The sequence below is a fragment of the Rosa rugosa genome, chromosome 3 (genome assembly GCF_958449725.1).
Source record: "Rosa rugosa chromosome 3, drRosRugo1.1, whole genome shotgun sequence".
Lineage (NCBI taxonomy): Eukaryota > Viridiplantae > Streptophyta > Magnoliopsida > Rosales > Rosaceae > Rosa > Rosa rugosa.
The window spans coordinates 58579649-58603408 of NC_084822.1; the positions used below are offsets into that span (position 1 = coordinate 58579649).

The 23760-nt window shown below is 38.7% G+C and overlaps 1 protein-coding gene across 2 annotated transcripts; it reads left to right on the forward strand.

The window, feature by feature from the left end:
* Nucleotides 1-1150: 1150 nt before the first annotated feature.
* Nucleotides 1151-22418, forward strand: LOC133738693 (uncharacterized). 2 transcript variants are annotated; one of them, XM_062166273.1, is made up of 36 exons: nucleotides 1151-2274; nucleotides 2735-2879; nucleotides 3452-3730; nucleotides 3866-4033; nucleotides 4122-4337; nucleotides 4899-4993; nucleotides 5601-5766; nucleotides 6180-6604; nucleotides 7132-7255; nucleotides 7441-7539; nucleotides 7648-7719; nucleotides 8133-8270; nucleotides 8512-8665; nucleotides 8778-9145; nucleotides 9829-10292; nucleotides 10370-10711; nucleotides 11197-11421; nucleotides 11954-12044; nucleotides 12194-12271; nucleotides 12430-12720; nucleotides 12842-13039; nucleotides 13265-13753; nucleotides 14073-14234; nucleotides 14435-14764; nucleotides 14860-14942; nucleotides 15133-15237; nucleotides 15733-15961; nucleotides 16489-16854; nucleotides 17524-17625; nucleotides 18508-18651; nucleotides 18854-18942; nucleotides 19424-19506; nucleotides 19620-19735; nucleotides 20471-20556; nucleotides 21448-21547; nucleotides 21710-22418. In XM_062166273.1, the coding sequence occupies exons 1-36, from the start codon at nucleotides 1385-1387 to the stop codon at nucleotides 21773-21775; spliced, it is 7578 nt and encodes a 2525-aa protein (XP_062022257.1). In that variant the 5' UTR covers nucleotides 1151-1384; the 3' UTR covers nucleotides 21776-22418. The 2 variants fall into 2 exon arrangements, with proteins under 2 accessions (XP_062022257.1, XP_062022258.1); XM_062166274.1 differs by lacking the exons at nucleotides 17524-17625; nucleotides 18508-18651; nucleotides 18854-18942; ... (3 more) ...; nucleotides 21448-21547; nucleotides 21710-22418 and having other exon boundaries at nucleotides 15733-15930; nucleotides 16489-16744.
* The last annotated feature ends 1342 nt before the right edge of the window (nucleotides 22419-23760 follow it).

Here is a 23760-nt window from a genome sequence, read left to right on the forward strand (position 1 = left end):
CTCATGTAGGTAACGCCCTGGCACAACATTTCCAAGCATGAATAACCACTTTCCCAGGAACTTTAACACCCCAAAGCATCTTCCATAAAGGCTGAAATGGGTCAGGGGGCGCTGGGGTAGCAAGAACCATCCCAAGCGCAATATCTTTGGCAACAAAATAAGCGCTATTAGTAGTGAAAAGACCATGTTTATTAAAATGCCAGACCAACCTGTCCTGCGACACTCGTCGACTCAAAGGTAGAGAAAGGATGAGTTCCACGTCCTCAGGTGTAAAGCATGCATCCAACTTATCTTTACCCAACACCGTAGGATAGGATCAATAAGCTCAGCAACATATTTCGGTGCCCCACGATTTGGAGGAGAAGATGGACATCTGGGATACTTATCCGGGATCCATCTGTCCTTCCAGATTTCACTGTGCTCACCACTACCCACCCTCCAACGAAGTCCCTGTACTAATACATCTTTGGCCTCCATGATACTCCGCCAAGAGAAAGATGGGGCTATACCCATTTGAGCATGCAAGAAATCAGTATCTAGGAAATATAACGCTTTATAGAGTTGGACAATCAATGAACCTGTATTTTGTAAAAGCCGCCATCGATCCCTGCTTAGCCAACATAGCCAAATTGAACCAATGTAAATTTTTGAAATCCATACCTCCCTCTTGTTTAGGTACACAAAGCCTCTTCCAGGAGCGCCAATGTATTTTGTTTTTGCCAGCAAAAGGATTTGTTTTATCCAACATTAATAAAAATGTTGTTTGGTAAGTAGTCTGCAGCTACTGATTGTTATTAATATGGATATGTAAATGTGTACATTCCATTCTGCTTGGTGTTTTTGTTTTATTCATAATATTTTTTAAAAAAACTTATGTCAAACCTTTCTAAAAAAGTAAAAAGTGTAACACTTTCCTGATTTTCATCCTTAACCTGTATGGTTCTCTTCTCTCAAAAAAAAAAAAATAACCTGTATGGCTCTCTCATTGAGTCACTTCGTAATTAACCGTCTTACTTTTCAAAATTTACCATAAATAATTGTTACACCTACGACGTCGTTTCGTATTTTTATTTTCACGGCAAGGACGCGGATTTTCGTTTGTTAGTTAAGTTGGCGGTTTGTCCTCCTCCTCTATTCACAGCTCGTCAGTCATAAGTTCATAACATGACCACCACCTCCGATCTGTCACTATGGAAGCCGACTCCACTCTGAGGCTTTGAGGTTGAGCGCAAAACATCAATCATCCTCTCTTTCACGTCCACTTGGTCCAATCCAAACCCACCACCATTTCTTATAATCTTATATATATTTTGTACTGAGTCTGCAGTACTAAATCCCCAATCAACTGAAATTTCCAGGCCTCGATTATGCTACAACTACAATAATGGAGGACAAAGAAACCGAAATCCTTTCCCGCCTGGCCGCAAACCACCTCTTCCTCGGCCAATTCGAGCCCCTCCGAGCCATCCTCATCGCTCTCCGCGCCCGAAACCCCGCCCTCGCCCTCGCCGTCCTCCAGACCATAGTCGCCCACTCCGGTCGCTTCGACAATGTTCTATGGTCCCCGTCCTGCCCTTCCCCGGCGATCCTCGCTTACCTCTCCACCGTCGAGCTCTTGCAATTCGACGACGCCTCCTCCGCCTGGGGATTCGATCCCGAAACGCTGCGGTTGCGCGCCGAGTTTCTGCTGCTGGTTCAGAGCTTGATCGATAGGGTTTCGGAGAGCCTGCGGAGGAGTTTCGATTTGGAGAGCATAGAGAAGGAGAAGGAGAAGAGTGATGGTTTCGAAGAGCGGGCGGAGTTGATGGATGATACGATGAGCAAGGAGTTGAGAGACGGCGGTGGTGAATTGGAGAGCTGTGTTAGGGTTTTGGATAGAGTGTTGGAGTTGGGGGTGAGTCGGTTGAAGCCGGAATCGTTGTTACTAGTAGGGAATGGTGATCAGGCTGTGGAAATTGAGGAAGGCGAGTTCATGTGCTTGAGGAGTGTGGTGTGGGAGTATGCTGATGTTTTCGATGCCTTGTGTTGGAATGTACAGAGGCAAGTGAGGGGTGGTTGGGAGGGAGATGATGCTTCGGGTTTGGCCATAACAGTGAGGAGGGATGATATGCCGAAAGAGGAGGAAGTGAAGGTTCTTCGTTTCATACAGAGGAGTGTTCAGTTAGCTCACTTGGATGCTATGAGAGAGTGCATCAAGGATGGTGAAGTGGATGGGCTGGTTTCGCGGATTCGTTTTCTTCACCTTGATTATGGAGTGGAGGAGACTGAGTATCGGTATGTTTTCTGCTACACTTGTCTGTGCTTAGAAGCCCATTTGTTTGATTTACTAGTTAACATTCTAAAACCACCAACACTGAGAGACTGAGATTAAAGGGTTTCGGAGGGGTTAAAGAATTTTAGAATTTGACATAAGTTTCTGGGTTTTAGCGTTTGTCTGAAAGGTGATAGATAGGAGGGTTGTTCAGCTTTATATATGTACTTCTCGAAATGTACTTCTGGAAATGCTTCAGGAATTGTAGGCATCTTAGGAGGGGCGTTTATGGTGCTCAGATGGGGGATTCGGATTATGAAAGTTATTGTTCTTCAGTTAGTCAAGTTCTTTATGATCCTTCTTTTCTGACAAAATTAAGCAATATCGCTTGTATCATTAATATTATGGTTCCCTGCATGGTTTTATCTTTCCCCTTATATCTTGGTTATTTCCTTCTCAAATGGTTGCATTTTTTTTTTATAGCATTGCTTTGCAAGATCTCCTCAAGATGGTGTCATCAGGAAAGGAGGGATATGGAGATTCCTGGCGAGACATGCGAGAAATATTACTGCAGATTTATAGTGCAGCTCTTGCTTCAAACTCTGGGCATCTTGTTCAAATGATACAAGTAATGCTACAAGTCTTTGTCAGCAATCTTATGTATTTTTTAATTTATGCCCATAGTCTTACAATTTAATTTCTTATAATTAGATGATTATGCTTGAGGTTTGGTCCGTACATGATGTATGGCACACTTTGTTACTTAAAACTAGCTTGGCCAGGATGTATGGAAAGCTAAAATTTCCAATTGGAAAGGTTTTGGGAAGCTTTCCTTATTTTGAGTGTTGTTCCATAGCATCTGGAAATTTGCGGTAGTGTATGCATGTATCTATGAACTGTTTAAGCATGTATCTATGAACTGTTTAAGCTTGAAGTAGGTATACCAGTTCTCCCAGTTTTGGTCCATAGTCTATTTTGAATCTTATTATGGTGGTTTTCTGATGAAGAAGCTAGATGATACAGTGAATGTCTGTTTTATTATATATGATGACCACTAGTATTGTCTTATCACAAATAAATTCCATTATGTTTATACAGTTTTTGAGCATTCCCAATCACACATCTTCTATAAAAGTTATTTTGAGCAATATGTATATGTTCTTGAAGGGGTATATTGATTTTATATGTGGCTTTCTGTAGGTTCTTCAGGATGAGTTACTCTCAAAAGAGATTGAGATATATAGATCTCTTGATAACAATCAAATTCCGCCACCTCTTGAACGTCTTCAAAGATATCTTGAAGAATTAAAACCTGGCACAGATGTAAATGATAAAACTTCTCCCTTCAATAGTGTAGTTGCATTTTGCATGAGAGACATGTACCATTATGCTCGTGTTTCTGGTTTACACCTGCTTGAATGTGTCATGGAGACAGCTTTGTCTGTGGTGAAGAGGGAGCAGCTTCAAGAAGCTAGCAATGTATGTGCCTAGTTTTATATTTATATTAAATATGCGAGTATGAAAATCATGTTCTCCTTATTCTGTAGGTATATTATTACTTGGTGTTGGATTTGTAGTATAACTAGATCCCTTTCCTGTTTCATCTATCCGCAGATTCTTTTATTGTTCCCCCGTCTTCAGCCCCTAGTAGCCGCCATGGGTTGGGATTTACTGTCTGGCAAAACTGCAGCACGAAGGAAATTAATGCAGCTGCTGTGGAAAACTAAGTCGCAGGTTTTACGGCTGGAAGAATCTTCCCTTTATAGTAACCAGTCAGATGAGGTACTTGTCCTTCACTCCTTCAAGTTTTAAAATTGTGATACTTACTCTCAAAATGGAATATGTAACTGTAGGTGTTATTTATTGGCAGATATCTTGCGTGGAATATCTTTGTGATTCTTTATGTTATCAACTCGATCTTGCCTCATTTGTGGCCTGTGTTAATTCTGGTCAATCATGGAATTCAAAATTATCACTGACATTGTCTGCAAAAGACCAAATAGCATACAATGGTGAAGATGCCCAGTTAGACCCTTTTGTTGAAAACTTCGTACTGGAAAGGCTTTCCGCTCAAAGTCCTCTTCGGGTGAGTCCTCAAGTCCTAACAATAACCATCTAGTGATTAGTTTATTTATTTTTTGGTATGAAAAGTAAGGGATATTAAATCCAAAGAAAAAAAAAAAGAAAAAGAAGAAGAATGGACAAGATGTCCAGCAAACTTAGACCACCTATCATGTCATACAAATCAGATCTTCTGCTCAAAATTCTGTCAAAGGATGAAATACACTAAAAGGGGCATCTTTAAAATGCTCAACAGAGATATCAACAAATGAAGCAACATATTGTCTGTGCGTGCAGAATTACTGCATGTCGCACAATTTGGTTGGTCATCTAAAATACTTATTGCTGCTGGAAAAAGAAAAGCAGGATCATAGTTTCTTGTTGTGGTAAAGAATCCCTGGACAATTGGTTGGTAGTTTAGAGAGCTTCATTGAACAATCATTGAGCTTTTCGTTTTTCTCATATTACCTCTTCCTTAATCCTTACTTCCTTAGTATAGGGAGTATTGGGGTGGTACTCTTTTTTAACACTTCTGTTGTACACCTATACTTGAATGTTGAAGTTTGACGTGATGCATTTTCTGTAGGTACTGTTTGATGTTGTTCCAGGCATAAAATTTCAGGATGCTATTGAATTGATAAGCATGCAGCCAATTGCTTCAACTTTAGAAGCCTGGAAGAGGTGTGTATTCATGTGTCATACCTTAGTGGGTACAAATGTTAGTTTATTATGCACAGTTATTTTGTCTTTATGTACGACTGGATGTACAAAGAGAAGAAAAAACAAAATCATATTGCGAATCCAGTGATTTTAACGTGCTATCAGTGCTTACTATTTTCTAAGTTGGTAATCTGACGAGCATGCTGATTGTGTGATTGTTTTCATATGTAACATAAGAATGAAGTTTTTCTTGCACTTGCCATGCTTACAAATATGAAGTATTCTTGGGGTTGCTCAATGACATGCTGCTTGATTTATTTATTCATATACTTGGATGCGGATATATCAAGTTAGTCAATTTTTTTTGTAAATTAGTAGGACATGTGTTTACGAAGCCATCACGACGGGGGGTGGGGGTATACAAGAAACTGAAATTTGTGAAGAAACAAGAGTCTAGGAAAGAAAAATGGATTGGAGTGCTGCAACCCTTAAAAAGATCTGCAAATTATCTGTGCACATAAGTTATATTTCTTGTATTCATTTTTGTTATTCTATGTTGGGATTTGATCCACTTTTCTTAATATGTTGATGTTTTGGCGTTTCCCTATTCTATTTTATTATATGGTAGGATGCAGGATATTGAACTTATGCACATGCGGTATGCTCTAGATTCAGCCGTTCTTGCACTTGGAGTGATGGAAAAGAGTATGACCGCTGAAAGTCATCAAGTTGCATTTTGCTATTTAAAAGACCTGCAGAACCATTTGGAGGCTGTAAATACTATCCCCCGCAAGGTAATCTGTTCGTGAATGTTGTTTCTCCGAGTCTAACATTTTGAATTTTACCTCCTTTAAGTGGTTGTTAAAACTAGTCTGTTCTTATCTTTATGACAAGTTCAATTTGCAAGCACATGCCATTTGTTTCCTTGCCCTAATGTGTGGCATGTTTGTTGTTGGAAGTTGTGCATAATATTAGAATCATAAAGCAATGTATGAAACATTATTTAATCATGTAGTGATAGAATTAGCGACTTCCTGTTGTATTTGGCAGTCCCTCCAAATCTACATGAACTCCAGTTTTTTCTTTGAAATCAATTCTCTTGATCTGTTTTTAATGTCATCAGTTCTAATTTCCTTTTAAAATTGGTCAACTAGCCTGTACAACTTTATTCATTTCCACTATTCAAATGTTCTGTTCACTGTTGCAGATCATGATCGTGAATGTCATAATTTCGCTCTTGCATATGGATGATCAGTCTCTCAATTTGAATCATTGTGCCTCACCAGGGAGTTATTCTGAAGCACACTACACATGTGCTTCAGAACAGATCAATCTGACTACATGTGAAGGGGGAAATGAATTGGTTATATCTTTCACAGGCAAACTACTTGAGATATTACATCACTGTCTTCCTTCAACGATAGCGGACCGTGATCATGCTCTTAGTGATGGTATAAATAGGGGTGGAAGACAAGCAGTGGAGTGGAGAGTGTCAATTGCTAAACACTTTATTGAAGAGTGGGAATGGCGGTTGTCAATTTTGCAGCGTCTCCTTCCATTATCTGAACGTCAGTGGAAATGGAAGGAAGCATTGACGGTATTACGTGCTGCACCATCTAAGCTACTTAACCTGTGAGTTCTACAGGCTAGATAACTGAGTATTGATTAATGAAATCAGTTGTTTCCATGTGAAAATTATGACATTTATAAACTATGATGATCACCGCATGTACCAAAGGATAGAAAATAGTGGTGATATATAGAACATGATAGTTGATAACCCAAAATTAATTGGCAATGTGTCAGTCAAATACGTTATAAGCTCTTATCCGAGGTCTTACACGTCCGATTTGGGAAATTACTGTGCTGAATTTTGAGCCATACATGTCGACAACTTATATTGGGTGGCATGTGAGTGCCGTGTAGCCGTTGGGCCGCACAACTTGGCCAATGCCATGATAAAATTTGAGCACCCAGCATGACAACAATTATCAATGGGTGGGCCCAATACCTTATATGATCTTATACAGTGTCTTACATTTCCTGTGAGACATTACTCTCAAAAACAATAAAGTCAATAATGATCTAGTAATTTGTAGCAAATTGCTGATACTTTTTTTTTTTTTTAAGATAAATATTATTGTTCTTTTATTATGCAGTTGCATGCAAAGGGCAAAGTATGACATTGGGGAAGAAGCAGTGCACCGATTCTCATTGTCTGCAGAAGATAGAGCTACACTTGAATTAGCTGAATGGGTAGATAGTGCTGTCAGAAGACAGTCGGTATGATTCAGATCCAATAATTTGGAACTACTTTATGCTTTTCAGCTTTATACCAAAATGCATGCTGAATCATCCATATCATCTTTGTTTCCAGTTTTGCTTTACTTTCTTTTCTCTATGATTATTATTATTTTTTTCATCTTAGGCGCTTTGGAAGTAGTCTCTGACTTTACTTGCTTTTCCAGGTAGAAGATGTAGTCTCTCGTGCTGCTGATGATGGAACTTCTACAGTACATGATCTGGATTTTTCATCATTACGCTCTCAATTAGGTCCTTTGGCTGCAGTAAGTGCCTAGAATGTTAAATCTATGTTCCCCACTGTCTTAACGCGAGGCTGAATATCTTAATTGCTTATATGGTTTAGGCTGATTTTTTTATGTATTTCCTGTCAGATTCTTCTTTGTATTGATGTTGCTGCTACTTCAGCACGGTCTGCAAAGATGTCCCAGCAGCTTTTGGATCAGGCATGCTCAGACTTCTTGAACTTGAAGTTTTTAATCATGGAAAAACCATACAGATTTTTTTTTTTGTCTTTGTAAATATGTGTCCAGGATCCAGTTGTAATTGTTGAATTCTCTAATTTCAAAATAAAGAGCCTGATTTAAAAAAAATAAAAATTATGGAGCTTTTACCGATTAGTTTTGTCCTTTTTTCCTCCCTCTAAGTAGTCTATAAATAGTTGCGGAACCAGCATTGTCTTTACTATATGGTTACTTGGTCTTACTAAAAGTAGACTATGACATGGTCTCTTTTCATATTATGATTGTTTGTTTTGTTTTAGCCTTGTGCTGCAATCTTATTAACTTTTTTAGACCAGACGTACAACCTCCAGTTGTTTAGTTTACAATAACCTTTGGTGTTCTTTATATATATGCAGGCTCAAGTTATGCTGTCTGAGATATATCCAGGAGTTTCTCCAAAGATGGGCTCCACGTACTGGGATCAGATTCTTGAAGTGGGAGTTATTTCTGTTCTAAAAAGAATCCTCAAGCGTTTACATGAGTTCTTGGATCAGGTGAGATCTTGGTATTCCTTTGTTTAATTAAGAGGTCTTATTGGCATCAAAAGATGGCACTAACTTATTTTGAAGACAGCTGGGTCAAGATCTAAACAAAATAACTAGTTACTGGTCTTACTAGTTCTTTTACTTCTAGGTTCCTTTCCTGCCCTAGTATATTCAGTGCTCCGAGTGCTTTATGTTTTAAGTACTAAACCTAAATTAAGAGATTACTTAGTTATTGATCATTTTCATCCAGGATGATCCTCCAGCCCTTCAGGCCACTCTGTCTGGGGAGATTTTCATCTCCTCGCCAAAGGACTCCCATCGACTGGGACAACGGGAACGTGTTCTTGATATGCTACATCATATGATTGAAGATGCTCACAAAGGCAAGCGGCAGTTTCTCAGTGGTACGTTTTCTATTTTCCTTCTTTGTTTTGGCCATGGAAGGAAGGGAAAATATGCTGTACGTCTGCTCTGCTTCTTATGGCTGTAACATATCTTTATTCCATAAATTTATAGGTAAGCTCCATAATCTTGCAAGAGCTGTGGCTGATGAAGAATCAGAGCTCAATTTTTCTAAAGGAGAAGGCCCTTCTGTTGACCAAAAGGTTCTATCCGATTATGACAAGGATGGAGTTCTTGGACTGGGGTTAAGAGTTGCCAAACAGATACCTTCAAGTTCCACAATTGGAGAAACTAGTGTGCAGCCTGTTGTTTATGATGTAAAGGACAGTGGGAAGAGATTGTTTGGTCCATTAAGTACCAAACCCATGACATATCTTTCACAATTTATTCTTCACATTGCTGCAATTGGTGACATAGTTGATGGCACAGATACAACTCATGATTTCAACTTTTTCTCCCTGGTGTATGAGTGGCCCAAGGATGTAAGATTCATTTTCTTTCACTTTTTTTTAGCAGCTGCTCTGAAGTATATGCTCTTTGATTGACGTCTGTTCCCATTATCACTTCTTTCGGTGAGGTTTGGTTATGCATGTAATTTAACATATTATGATAGTGTTTTACAAGGAATGTTGCACAGGCATGCAATTAATATATACCTGATCATCGAGTGGAGATTGACTATTAAATGAATGGTTTCCCCTGCTTCTCATATTTCTACAAGTTAAAAGTAATTCAGTTTAAATAGAACTTTTGACCTAAACCTACTTAAATATACTGTAATAATAGAATGCTATCTATTATATGAAAAACTGATAATCTGATTATAGATCCCAAGGAGTGCATGGTTAATAGATCCTTGATTATAATAGTGATATAAAAGGGTCAACAGTACCTCTTTTAGGTGAAGAATATTCCAACATTGTTTATTTCAAGTAGTTTGTTTCCATTAAGAATCCCATTGTTGAACGTCTGCTTCATAATATCCTAATGATCCGCTTGATTAAAGCTGACAGGTTCTTTATCTTATGGTTCGGTATAACTTTACAGTTGCTGAATACAGATATCCTAATGATCCGCTTGATTAAAGCTGACAGGTTCTTTATCTTATGGTTCGGTATAACTTTACAGTTGCTGATTACAGATATGTTTTGGTTGTATTTTGCAGCTTTTAACCCGTCTTGTCTTTGACCGGGGCAGCACTGATGCAGCTGGTAAGGTAGCTGAGATTATGTGTGCAGATTTTGTGCATGAAGTAATTTCAGCATGTGTACCTCCTGTTTATCCCCCACGATCTGGCCATGGATGGGCCTGTATTCCGGTCATTCCCACCTTCCCTAAGAGTGGTTCGGAAAATAAAGTATTGTCCCCATCTTTCAAAGAAGCTAAGCCTAATTGTTACTCGCGCTCTTCATCTTTGCCTGGAATCCCTCTGTACCCTTTGCAGTTAGATATAGTAAAACATTTGGTCAAACTATCCCCAGTGAGGGCAGTCCTGGCATGTGTATTTGGGAGTAGCATTTTGTACAATGGCAGTAATTCTTCTATATCGAGCTCCTTGGATGATGGACTTCTACAGGCACCAGATGTTGACCGGTTGTTTTATGAGTTTGCTCTTGATCAATCTGAGAGGTTACCTTCTTACCTGGAAATGATTTCTCTTATCCGACTTACTTTATGATATGTAATATTACTTGTTTGGTGTACAGGTTCCCAACTTTAAACCGATGGATACAAATGCAAACTAACCTGCATCGAGTTTCGGAGTTTGCTGTAACGGTTAAGCAAACTGACGATGGTGGTGAGACTAGAGGTGAAGCAAGAGCTGCTATCAAGAGGCTTCGTGAGCTTGACAGTGATACTGAGTCAGAAGTTGATGACGTTGTTGGTAATAGTGTTTCAACAGCTTTACCAGACCTCGATAGCCAAGGTGGTACTGCTCTTGATTCATGGCGTGATTCTTCTAAACCAGATGTTGCTGAGTTTGACACTTCAGTTTTCCTTTCTTTTGATTGGGAAAATGAAGAACCTTATGAGAAAGCTGTACAAAGGTATTATAGATCTTTCTTTGTCAGCATTCATGTATACAACTTGTTATTCTGGTATTCTGTAACATTATGCTTTCTACACCTTGGCATGCTTACTTTGAATTCTTAGGACTGGCATTGCTAATGACTTTAAAAGGATGACCTACTACAACATCTGCTCAGATATTCCAGTAGAAAGAAACCCATGATAGTATGACTGATTCTGATGCTGGAAAAGTAAACTGAAAGAAGTCTTCTCAGATATAAGGAAATTATGAGAATTACATGTATACATATGTTGGAATAGCCTCTGTGGTTCCTTTGAAATTTGTATGCTTCAAAAATCTAGTTTGAGAGCATATTGATATGGAGTTGCCGTTTTCATTGGAGAGTGAGGTATTATTGGGAAATTCTGTTCATATATTAATTGGTTTTAGGGAAGTATTGTCATCATAGTTTCAGGTGATTTTCACATACTATTTCCTGTCACTGACGCTTGCATTTTACAGATTGATAGATGATGAAAAACTTATGGATGCTCTTGCTCTTTCCGATCGCTTTCTACGCAATGGAGCTTCAGATCAACTACTTCAGCTACTCATTGAACATGGGGAAGAGAACCAGTCAGTCTCTGGACACTCTCAGGGTTATGGTGGCAATAGCATTTGGAGCACTAGTTGGCAGTATTGCCTGCGGTTGAAGGATAAACAAGTGGCTGCCAGACTTGCTCTCAAGTATGTAACGTGCTTGGGGTATAGTTACCCTGGTGCATGCTAGTAGACCATGATATTTCTCCATGGCATTTGTTATATTTCTATCACCTTTTTCCATTTGCGGAGCTGTGTTTTTCTAAGTATTTGCCTAATTGATATTTCATGCTCTATTTATCACGTTTTTATAAATTTTCAATTGTTGGAAAGGTCATTAATATATGCTGATGTCTTATGAGAATGTGTTGTTCCTGTTTGCCCCTAATTTCTCTGTCGCTACTTAGTCTTGGTTCTCTGCCATTACATGTTGTGAGTCATCCCTATAATATTCTTAATGTGAGGTAAATGGTGTTAAGCATGCTCTTCTTTGTCCTTATTTTCTTTCTTGCTGCTTTGAACTTGTTGTCCACCACATTTGATTCTTGTTTCAGTTCCTCCCCTTGTCAGTACAAATTCATTTCTCATTAAAAGAGGTGTTAAACATGCACCAGTGATTTACTGGAATCAATATGCATCTTTCCATTAACTTTTTGAATTCTTACAAATTTTGTTCCAGGTGTATGCATAGATGGGAACTGGATGCTGCTTTAGACGTACTCACCATGTGCAGCTGCCACCTGCCTCAAAGTGACCCCATTAGGGAGGAGGTACTGCTTGTTTGATAAATTGTTTCATTATATTTCTTAATGCTAAAGTGCTGTCTATATATTTCATCTGAAGCTCAATAATGGTACTCTATGTTACTGGCTGAACTTAATCTGCTGTTGTTGATGATGTCCTCCTTTTGGATGCTTAGGTCATGTATAGGAGACAAGCTTTGCAGAGGTACAGCCACATTCTAAGTGCAGATGACCATTATAGCAGCTGGCAAGAGGTTTTAATTCTGGCCTGTGGACTCAAAATAAAAAGTAAAATTGATAGAAATATTACATATTTGGGCTAGTCTATTGATTTTATAGGGTAGCCTGAATTATCACACCAACTTTTTTATATTGTTTAATTTTCTCCTCTTTAAACTCCTTTCATTGCCAGGTTGAGGCAGAGTGTAAGGAAGATCCTGAGGGGTTGGCACTTAGATTAGCTGGAAAAGGAGCTGTTTCTGCTGCCTTAGAAGTGGCTGAAAGCGCGGGGTTATCCATTGATTTGCGTAGGGAACTGCAGGGCCGGCAACTTGTGAAGCTTTTGACTGCAGATCCTCTCAATGGGGGAGGTCCAGCAGAAGCTTCACGATTTCTTTCTTCATTGCGCGACTCAGATGATGCTCTACCTGTTGCAATGGGTGCGATGCAGCTTTTACCTGATTTGCGGTCAAAGCAGCTTCTTGTGAGTAATTAGCTTTTTGGGTAATTTTCATGGAAATTTTATCTGATTCAGAGTATGCTATTCGAGTTTTGAATATCATTTATCTAGTGGTATAACTTTTGTGTTTTGACCTTTTGTAAAGGTTCATTTCTTCCTGAAGCGGAGAGAAGGGAATCTTTCAGATGTTGAGGTTTCTCGGCTTAATTCATGGGCCTTGGGGCTTCGTGTTCTGGCTGCCTTGCCATTGCCATGGCAGCAAAGATGTTCTTCCTTGCATGAGCACCCTCATTTGATACTTGAGGTTCTTCTGATGAGGAAACAACTACAATCTGCTGCTTTGGTATGATATAACTTCTTAAATGCCTTAAACACGTAAGATTGATTATTATATTTTGTTTTGAGACTGATCTCATCACCATATGACTATTTGTTACAACTTACAACATGAAAGGTTTAAAAGTTGGATCATGTTTGATTGTTTCCTCATTGAGTCTGGCATTTTCCATGCTCTAATGCATTTTTTGTATTTCTAGGCTATTGCTTAATGACTTCTTTTATTTGACAGATTCTCAAAGAATTTCCTTTGTTGAGAGACAATAATGCACTTATTGCCTATGCTACTAAAGCTATTGCAATCAGTATTAGCTCTCCCCCTAGAGAACATCGAGTATCTGTTTCGGGGACAAGATTAAAGCAGAAAACAAGAACAGGTGCACCTGTGAAGTCTTCTTTCACTAGCAGTCTCAGTAACTTGCAAAAAGAAGCTCGCAGAGCCTTCTCTTGGGCTCCACGAAATAGTGGAGACAGGTCCACCCCGAAAGATGGTTACCGTAAGAGAAAGAGTTCTGGATTGACACCCTCTGAAAAAGTAGCTTGGGAGGCCATGGCTGGAATCCAGGAGGATCGTGCTTCAACATATTCTGTTGATGGGCAAGAACGGCTTCCTTCAATTTCAATATCTGAAGAATGGATGCTAACTGGTGATCCATTGAAGGATGAAGCCGTTCGTGCATCTCACCGATACGAGAGTGCTCCTGACATAACGCTTTTCAAGGTAGTGAACTTGGCTAGTACTTTTGGATTTTATTATACAAAGCTCCCCTGGATGCATAGTAAAGACAGTAAAGCTAAATATATTTTATATTGCTATTTGCCAATCTTACCAAGGTATTCAAGCTTCCGAGGAAAGCCAATTTCATCAGTTTGCCGTGGGCTTACTCTTAGAATTATAGTTTCCTCGGATGAAGTTTTTTTTCCGATCTGTAACAATTTTTTGTATATAAAACCAGTTAATGTACTGGTGTATCCAGCATGCCAAGTTCTTGTCTAGGCATAACGCGTCTGTTGCTGAGAGTTCAGGCTTCTCTGTGCAGGCACTGCTTTCTCTATGCTCAGATGATTCTGTGTCTGCAAAAACTGCATTGGATTTGTGCGTAACTCAGATGAAGAATGTACTGAGTTCCCAACAATTGCCAGAGAATGCTTCTGTGGAAACCATTGGCCGAGCATATCATGCCACAGAGACGTTTGTACAGGTATCCCTTCACCAACGCACTTAGAACTCGTGATCTGAGTAAAATCGATAAATTACGTTATGGTTCCAATTCCCTAACCAACAAAAGTCATAACATGGATTTTCCCCTTTCGAATATAGGTTGTGGCATAGTTACCACATCACCATTATGTGCATTTAGTTTGTGAATGAAAAGCTAATTCTCGTTACACACTTTTGCAGGGGCTACTTTATGCTAAATCACTGTTGAGAAAGCTTGTGGGCGGCAGTGATTTGTCGAGTAATTCTGAAAGAAGTAGGGATGCTGATGATGCATCTTCTGATGCTGGTAGCTCTAGTGTGGGTAGTCAGTCCACAGATGAGCTATCTGAAGTTCTGTTGCAGGCAGACACTTGGCTAGGACGTGCTGAGCTGCTTCAGAGCCTTCTGGGATCAGGAATTGCTGCTTCTCTAGATGATATTGCGGATAAAGAGTCATCTGCCTCTCTTCGTGATAGGCTGATTGTGGAAGAACGGTACAGCATGGCCGTATATACATGTAAAAAGTGCAAGGTACCGTATTTTGGATTCTGTAGTAGACTAGGGGTCAATTTTTGCTGTATTGTTGAAAGTATGTAGAGCTTATGAGTACTTGGGGCTTCTGTCAGATTGATGTGGTTCCTGTTTGGAATGCATGGGGACATGCTTTGATTCGGATGGAGCACTATGCACAAGCTCGCGTGAAGTTCAAGTATGTGAAATTTATAAAAATGTTTGGCATAAAAATGCTTGTTTTAGTGGTCAATATAAAATAATGATCTCCCTTTGTCTAGAATCTCTATTTCCCCGTCCCCCTCTCACTGCTTTTTATTCTACTTTTTTTCCTTCCGAGTGATAGTACATGTGCTTAGTAATATTATTTTTCCCCTTCTGATGGTCAGGCAAGCTCTTCAGCTGTACAAAGGTGATCCTGCTCCTGTTATTCTTGAGATAATCAATACAATTGAAGGAGGTCCGCCAGTTGATGTTTCAGCTGTTCGTTCCATGTAAGATGCCATTCCAGCTTTGAAGTCAGAAATTTTTATATTTGTCATGTGTCAAAACCTTTGGGGTTGCTCTCTGAGCTATATTTTTAGACTCAAATGAAGTATCCCTGTCTTTCATTTTTAGATGATAAACCAATCTTTTAATAGGAGTTCAGTGTGTCTTTTTTAGTAATGGCTACAATACTATCAAATCTGTTGGCCTATATGGTACATCTCTGATGTACAGAACCTGTTTATTGGAATGGGAAAAGACATTATATTGTTGTGTGTGTGTGTGTTGAGTGTGTGTGTGTGTGTCTATATCAATCAGTCTGGCCTTGGTTGAATGAGAGGCACTGTAGTGTTGGCGATGTACCAGGTCCTAGTTATGCTAGCTGAGATTCTGAACATGACACTGTCTGACAGGCCACTCTGATAGAATTTTGGTGTACTCTACACTGAACTGTTAATTTAGGGTTTATGACGTATAATCTGGAAATGAAACTTATACTGCAGGTATGAACATTTGGCTAAAAGTGCACCAACAATCTTGGATGATTCTCTTTCTGCTGATTCATATCTCAATGTGTTATACATGCCATCCACATTTCCTCGTTCAGAGAGATCCAGGCGTTCTCAGGAATCTGCAAATAACAGCTCCGCATATATGTCAGACTTTGAAGATGGACCACGCAGCAACTTAGACAGTGTTCGGTATGTTGAGTGTGTCAACTATTTACAAGAAGTAAGTTGCAAATTCCTCCTACTCTCAAGCTAGGCTTTTATGTTTCATACATTGATGCCTAGCATACCTTTCTAAAAAGAATAGATGAAGCATCTGCTTGAACCCAAAAATGGGGTTGTTATTCGTAGACCTTAAAGGTCAATCTAGACACCCTCTTTATTGTTCTATTCTTTTAAAATTACTTTATTATGTAAATTGACAAATATCCTTTTGGAAGGGAGCATTGTACGCATAAGATGATGGATATTATGGACAATTTACATTACACAGTAAAATTAAAAGAATACATTCAATAAGGAGTGTTTATAGATCAAATTTTCTGTGAATAACAATTTCCCCAAAATAATTGTCTGTTTTTGTTTGATAGTAGCAATCTTACTACTAAGTACTAATTATGTTATATCTTTATGTTATTAACAGTAGTATTCCCACTATCCTCTCTCTTGTGCTATTGTGTACTATTAATGTTATACTTTTGGTTATATTATGAGATCCTTGATGTGTAATTATCTTTCAATCCCTTGCAGTATGCCAGGCAACATTTGCTCAATTTCATGTTCAGGCATGGCCACTATAATGACGCTTGCATGTTGTTCTTTCCTCAAAATGCTGTTCCCCCTCCTCCTCAGCCATCAGTAGCAGGGGTGGCATCCTCATCTTCATCCCCTCAAAGACCAGATCCTCTAGGAACTGATTATGGGACCATTGATGATTTGTGTGATTTATGTGTTGGTTATGGCGCAATGCATGTTTTAGAAGAAGTGATCTCAGTAAGAATGTCATCTACAACCCCACAAGATGTGGCAGTGATCCAGCATACAGCTGCAGCCCTTGCTCGTATTTGTGTCTACTGTGAAACACATAGGCATTTCAATTATTTATACAAGTTTCAGGTATCTAGTATTGACTCAATCATTTACACTTGAAATCTAACAAAAATGTTTTTTTTTTTTTTTGGTCTTCAACTCTTTAATTACATTGGTTGCATAAACTGTAAATTGAAAATAGTACACCCCATTTTACACAGCAAGTGGAGGACTGTTGGTAGTCCAAAACACAGTCCGAGCCTTTGTTTCCAAAGGAAATTCTAGGAAAGTAAGAAATGACATAGCACTCGTTATAGTATAATTCTGAAAGCTGTCATAGATTCATAGCAGACTATTATCCAACTTAAATGAGTCAAAAGTAATAACACAGATTTTTAGTTTCTTATTCTTTATTTAATTTCTATTTTGACAAGAACAAAATACATTTTTTTAATCGCAATGATTTCTTGATAGCCTCTCTTCTGTTTGAGACAATTTTATTGGAGTTTGAGAAACTTGACCAAGACATTACTATGAATAGTCCTCAGCTAGCATGAAGTGATTCCTCACAAAAATCTAGTATATAGTTAACTCTTTTATTTTTTTCCAAACTCATAAATGCATTCGACGTAGGGCAGTTTAAATCTTACAAGTACCCCTGTTAAAATGCTGCATCATTTTATTGTTGAAAGGTTTATCCAACTGTACTATTTTATTTTCTTGTAGTTGAGTTTATATATTTACTCCATCTTTCAGGTTATTAAAAAGGACCATGTCGCTGCTGGACTGTGCTGCATCCAACTTTTTATGAACTCTTCTTTGCAAGAGGAAGCTATAAAACATTTGGAAAATTCCAAGGTATGCTTTTAAGTTTTGCTTTTGGACTGGCTTAATCTGTCTTGAACTACTTGTGATATGGCTCTTAATGTTTTCCTTAATGATTTTCAGCCAGGTAGTTCAGTAATTAGCCCTGCTGTTTGGATATGTAAATAAATTTGAGAATATAAAGAAGGAAAATAAAAGTCGGTTTGGTTCATGATCCAAAAATAAGTGTAATAAAACTAGGATACAATTGAATTGGCTTTTACTCCTAGTATTTTAATTTTAAGGCATCTTGATTTCCATGTTTAGTGCTGTTGCTGTTGCATACAGAAGTTGACATGTACTTGCTTTTTATGGAACTTTTGATTCGAACCTTTAACCTGAAAACTTACCTTTGATTTACAACTGAAGGATTGCTGATAATTATACCTCTAGTATGTCTAGCTTGTCTTATTTCTGAATGGCCTAGTGAACACAATGCCTTTGCATGTGCGCACATTGGTTATTGTCTGAGGTGTGAAATATAAGACGTTACAAAAGAGCTTATAAAGCTATGGTTTCTCCCCCATTGCCAATTTTCATTGGTTGGATGCCTAGATTTCCTAGTATCACAGCGGGGTTAACCACATGTGAAGGTGAAAACCAACAGCTTTACGTCACCCAGTTTGGTTTTTACACATGTTTGGCTCAGGTTTCGCAACATGTGAGGGGGCCTGTTATAGTTCCTCCGTGGAAAAGTAGGACCCTGCACTAGAGCTCATAAGGTTTTGGGCATTGCGCTCCATCATCGCCTATTGGTTTTGGGCCGCCCTAGATTTCTTCAGTTACCTAGTTATGTACTGTTTCAAAATTTACTGAATATGTAGTAGTTGCTTATATGTCCTTCATGGTTTTCATATGCCGTCATCTTGGTTGTAGATGCACTTTGATGAAGCGCTATCAGCACGGTACAAAGGTGGGGATTCTACTAAGCTTGTGACGAAGGGTGTTAGAGGAAAAAGTGCCTCTGAAAAGCTCACTGAAGAAGGACTTGTCAAGTTTTCTGCTCGGGTATCAATTCAGGTAATTGCATCATGGAGTTTCTGACTAGTGATATCTACGACTTGGAATTCTGTACGGTGGACGGACCAAAAGAATAGCAGAGTTCTATAAATATGTTATAGTTTTGAAACTGAAATCCAAAATCCAAAATCCAAGCTTAGTCCAGTGAACAGCTTCATTGGTTATAGTCTGAAATAATTCATGTGGATTTGTTGTATGACAGGTTGAAGTTGTTAGATCCTATAATGATTCAGATGGACCCCATTGGAAACATTCACTTTTCGGAAACCCAAATGACTCCGAAACATTCAGGTTTACGTCCTTCTGAATCCTGATCACTGCTCGGTGATATATGGGGCATCTTTAGTTCTTCTTCTTCTTCTTTTTTTTTTTTCCTCAAAATATTGGCAACAGCTTATTACTTCGGTATCCAAAGCAATTTATTTCGCCTGGTACTTTCTTATATTTCTATTTTAGCATGAAAGAATACTTTTTCTTTTCCAGCATGAAAGAGTCTATTAGTACCCTGATTTGCAAAAGCTTTGGGTTTTCTCCTCGTCTGCCGCACCCACCATCCCCCTCTTCATTTTCTTTTTCTCCCTCTCTTGCTAATTCTTCCTTCCTGATCTGTACTGGTTGGAGGGCGGTGAGGTCACCGGCAGTGATTATTGCTGTTAATAGCTATTTTGTGCTTGTTGCTCCTGTGAGGTTGTCTGCAATGGCATATACTAATTGTAAATATTTTTGATATGATGGCAAAGGAGTTCATTTCTTTCTCCCCTTTTTTTTGCAGGAGAAGGTGTAAAATTGCTGAATCTCTTGTGGAAAAGAACTTCGATTTGGCATTCCAAGTGATTTATGAATTCACCCTTCCAGGTAGCCATTATAGGATAACTTCTATTTTCAGTCATCTATTCCTGTGATGTAGCAATTAGCATCTGGAATTAAGGAACTTTTTTATGAACATTACATCCTTTCGTAACTTTCAGCTGTGGATATATATGCTGGTGTAGCTGCATCACTTGCTGAGAGAAAAAAAGGTAGTCAGCTGACAGAATTTTTTAGAAACATTAAAGGGACCATTGATGACGATGATTGGGACCAGGTAACTTGTTGTTCTAGTATTGTATCTGCTGTCTGTCATTTGGCAAGAACATTTATGGTTCTTGTTGACATATGAATTGAAATGAGTATAAAACATATTGGGACCAGCTTAATCCTTGCTCTAAACACAGAAAGGTAAATGCAAATCTCGAAATGATTGCCTTGACATTGAAAGAGACGAAATTATATCGAGGCTTTCCAGATTACTTAGTTTGAGGTAGAAAAGAAATTAGCTGTCATTGTTGGTATATACTTTTTCCTTTCACTTCTCTATTTGATATGTTACTCAAAGAAAGCAATGGTTATGTTTGTGCCTTTATCTGGTTGATTTGATGCAACTGTCCATGGACTCCCTTGTAAGCCATCTCAATTCAAAGGTAAAATGTGTGAATCATGTAATACTAAACACCACAATGAATTAGACAAACAAATAGTGAGAATTTGATCATAATAGGTAGTATTTTTACAAACAAGAGAGGAACATTTAAGTAACTGAAATACCTCCAATTTTATTCAGCTGGCCAATAAATGATAATACTGCTGGCTCCACTGATTTTCTGAACGGATAACATTTTAAGCCTATGGTTCTTTATTTTTCGAACTTTGTAACTGCAACATAATTGCACAGCTGGCCATCTTTGTATCCCAACTACTTCACTCTGTCTGGAGTGCATAATTTGTCATATTTCTTATGTTTGGTTCCTAATTGATTATGTATATATTTGGAATAATGTAGGTCTTGGGAGCTGCAATTAATGTATATGCCAACAAACACAAAGAACGCCCTGACCGTCTTATAGACATGTTGACCAGTAGCCACAGGTGATAATTTCTGTCACTGGTCCCATTAACGTTTGTCATCATAATTCATAAATAAAACTAATTCTGTCTTTTTTAATTGCTTCCGAGGGCATACTATTACTACATTTATGTTTCATTGATTGTTCAGATATTTTTTACTTTGATGTCTTATCACTCATGTATGGAATCTCATATTTTTGAGGCGTGACCTGTCCTTGAACCATTTATGCTCAAAACCTGCTTTAGTTACCCATTAATATCTGAAAGTTGCATGTTGGAAAGTGCACATGGACATGCTAAACACATCAACATAGGGAGATACACTCCTTTTCTGTGTGACACAAAATGGAATTTTGAGGGTGGGATCTCCTGCGTCTTCCCACTCTTTCTTGTGGCTTATGTCCTTCATGTAGCATTCACACCGAATACTCTTGAAATTACTTTCATACTTCCACATATTATTGGTAATATAGGAAACATCTCTATTTTTTCCCCTGGAAATGAGGAAGAGCAGAACTCTTTTTATCTCAGGCCACATGCAGTTCTTCATGTTTATGATGATGTCTCATGGAAACAAGACCCTGTATGATTATTGATTTGTCATTGGATTCACACCCCAACACTTATTACCATGTTGCTTGGTGGATGATCATATATGCCTACGCCTCCTTTGTTGGCTTCTATTGCTCTGCATACTTAATACTTGTCTGCTTTTACCACACTCAAATAATTACTGGGCAGTACAACAGTGGGAGAGAGGAGCAGAATACTATTCGATGTTGCGTCAGTTTTGCAAACAATTCATTATGGTTTTCTAAAATTAGCTGCTTTAGTTTCAGACTGCTGGAATATTTACTTCACTTTTATGTCTTTACTATTATTAACACATGCACCTTTTTTACATATATGCAGGAAGGTTCTGGCTTGTGTGGTTTGTGGACGTCTAAAAAGTGCATTCCAAATTGCTTCTCGTAGCGGAAGTGTAGCTGATGTCCAATATGTAGCTCATCAGGTTGCCTTCCTTTCCTCACCTTTGATTTAACAATTTCCTATCCCATTGAAAGAGATTATTCACACTCATCTAATGATTTCATTTGGTCAACTTAACTTTTATGTTTGTGATTCTGGTAATGTTAGATCATTGCTTATATGCTGTATACTATCCTTTTTGCAGGCATTGCATGCGAATGCGCTTCCTGTACTCGATATGTGTAAACAATGGTTGGCTCAGTATATGTGATTTGTTGCTCGAGGAAATCAAGCTGATCCAAATTAGTGTTGGCTTGCTCACATTTATGCAGACTGCTGTACTGAGAAAGTTTGAAAGCCATGGACCCCGATCACGCTACCGGATTCAGTTGGTGCTGTTACTGAAGTCGTGCTGATAACTGGTGATGCATGAACTTTGACTTAGATCACGAGGCTTTTTCAACTTCATTGGGTGCTAGGTCCTGCCACACATTTTGTTTCATATTGTCAGCACTAGCCTGCTGCGATATGCTAAAGCTGCGCTTGAAGAATGGAGTTAACTCCATTTCATGAAAAAGCTCCAAAGTTTAGCCTCAAGTTTGGAAACAAGCAAAGAGAAGAAATTATACATCATAAGGCTGACTGGAAAGTGAAATTGATTCATGCAAGCACACCATAAGTTGCTCGCATGCTAACGAAGTAAAGAGAGTGACACTGCTTGGAAAAGTATGGTACATTGCCGTCATTTGTAGTGGAAGTAGATAGGTAGGATTTTGTAACTGAAAACTAGGATTGAAGGCTTAGTTGAATGGAATTAGATCGAGTCGATCTGCTGCTGTAGATAGATGAGAATAACATTAGAATGACTTGTATATAGTTTAATGAAAAAGAAAAACTTTTTCCTTGGTGGTGAATTTTTCTTCTGTTTGGCATGCTTAAAAGAATGTTTGAAGGATAAATCCCGAGCACAAGGATCCTCATATTTGTTAAATTTGTTTTTTTATAAAAAATATATATAGAGGGCCCTTTCACTAAGGGATCATTTTTTTTTTGTTTTTCTAGGGATAGGGCATTAGACCAACTTTTCGATCACATTTCGGCATCTTAATCGTTCAGCTTTTAGGTCCTAATGTATAGATTATTTATGCAAATTTTCAGCCAAATCGGTGATCGTTAAGGTATATATATCAAGGGACCAATTTTTGACACACTAGGTGGTTCATTGAGTACATTTTCAATGACAAATAGTCAGAGATCCTGAGCACAAGGGTTATTGTTTTCAGTTTCACGATTTGCTCAAATGAAAGAAAGCTTCAACATAAGAAACATTGACAACGTATTCTTTGACTATCGTTCTTTTTCTTTTCTTTGTTTCTTATGACAACATATTATTTCACTATTGTTCTTTTTTTTTCTTTTTCTTTTTTCAGTGCAAGTAAACTTGCCACATAAAATTTTGTAGTGTGCTTAATGTATTAATACTCTGTGTTCTATGATATCATTTTACCTCATTGGTGTCATCCCAAAGCTCTAATTTTCAATTACAGAAATTATTTTCACAAAACCCTACTTCTCTTTAGCCTCTCTAGCCGCCGTTTCTACCCTAGCGGCTTCTCTAGCTTTTCAAGAGCACTCGTCCGTCGGTGGCCCAGCGTCACTGCCGGCCTTTGATCGTGGTGATGTTGCGGTGTTGCCGGACGGGTAGTGGTCTACAGCGTCAGTGGTGGTTCTTGGGTTTCTAGATGGGGATGAAACTAACTTTGGCTCACAGGCATTTCATCCCTTTTCGATCCTCTTTCGCGGCGTTGCAGGTCGTGGCAGAGTTCCAGGGACGGTGGTTGGAGGTTGTGGAGGTGTTGTTGGTATCCAGTAGACAGCGGGGTGTATTGGGTGTCCCATATCCGATCGGCTCGGGCCTGGTGGGCATCCAGATTCGTTTACTTGGGTGGCGGCGGAGGCAATAGGTGGCTTTCCTGGAAGGGCGGCGACGGGGGTCGTGGCTGCTGCTCGAGCATACATGCCGCAAGAGGTGGAGACGGGTTTGGGCTTGGTTGGCCTTGTTGGGCTTCGACCTTGGGCTAGGTTCTCCTTTGGACCATGATTGAGCTACTAGTCCAGCAATCTTTATTTTCTAGTTTCTCTAGGCCTTTTCTGGTGTTCGAGTGGGTTTTATCCCAATCTAGTTTAGTTCTTTTTGCCTGCAATTGGATTTGGGTCTTTGTCGGCTTAATTTTTAGTTTCTCTAGTTGTACACCA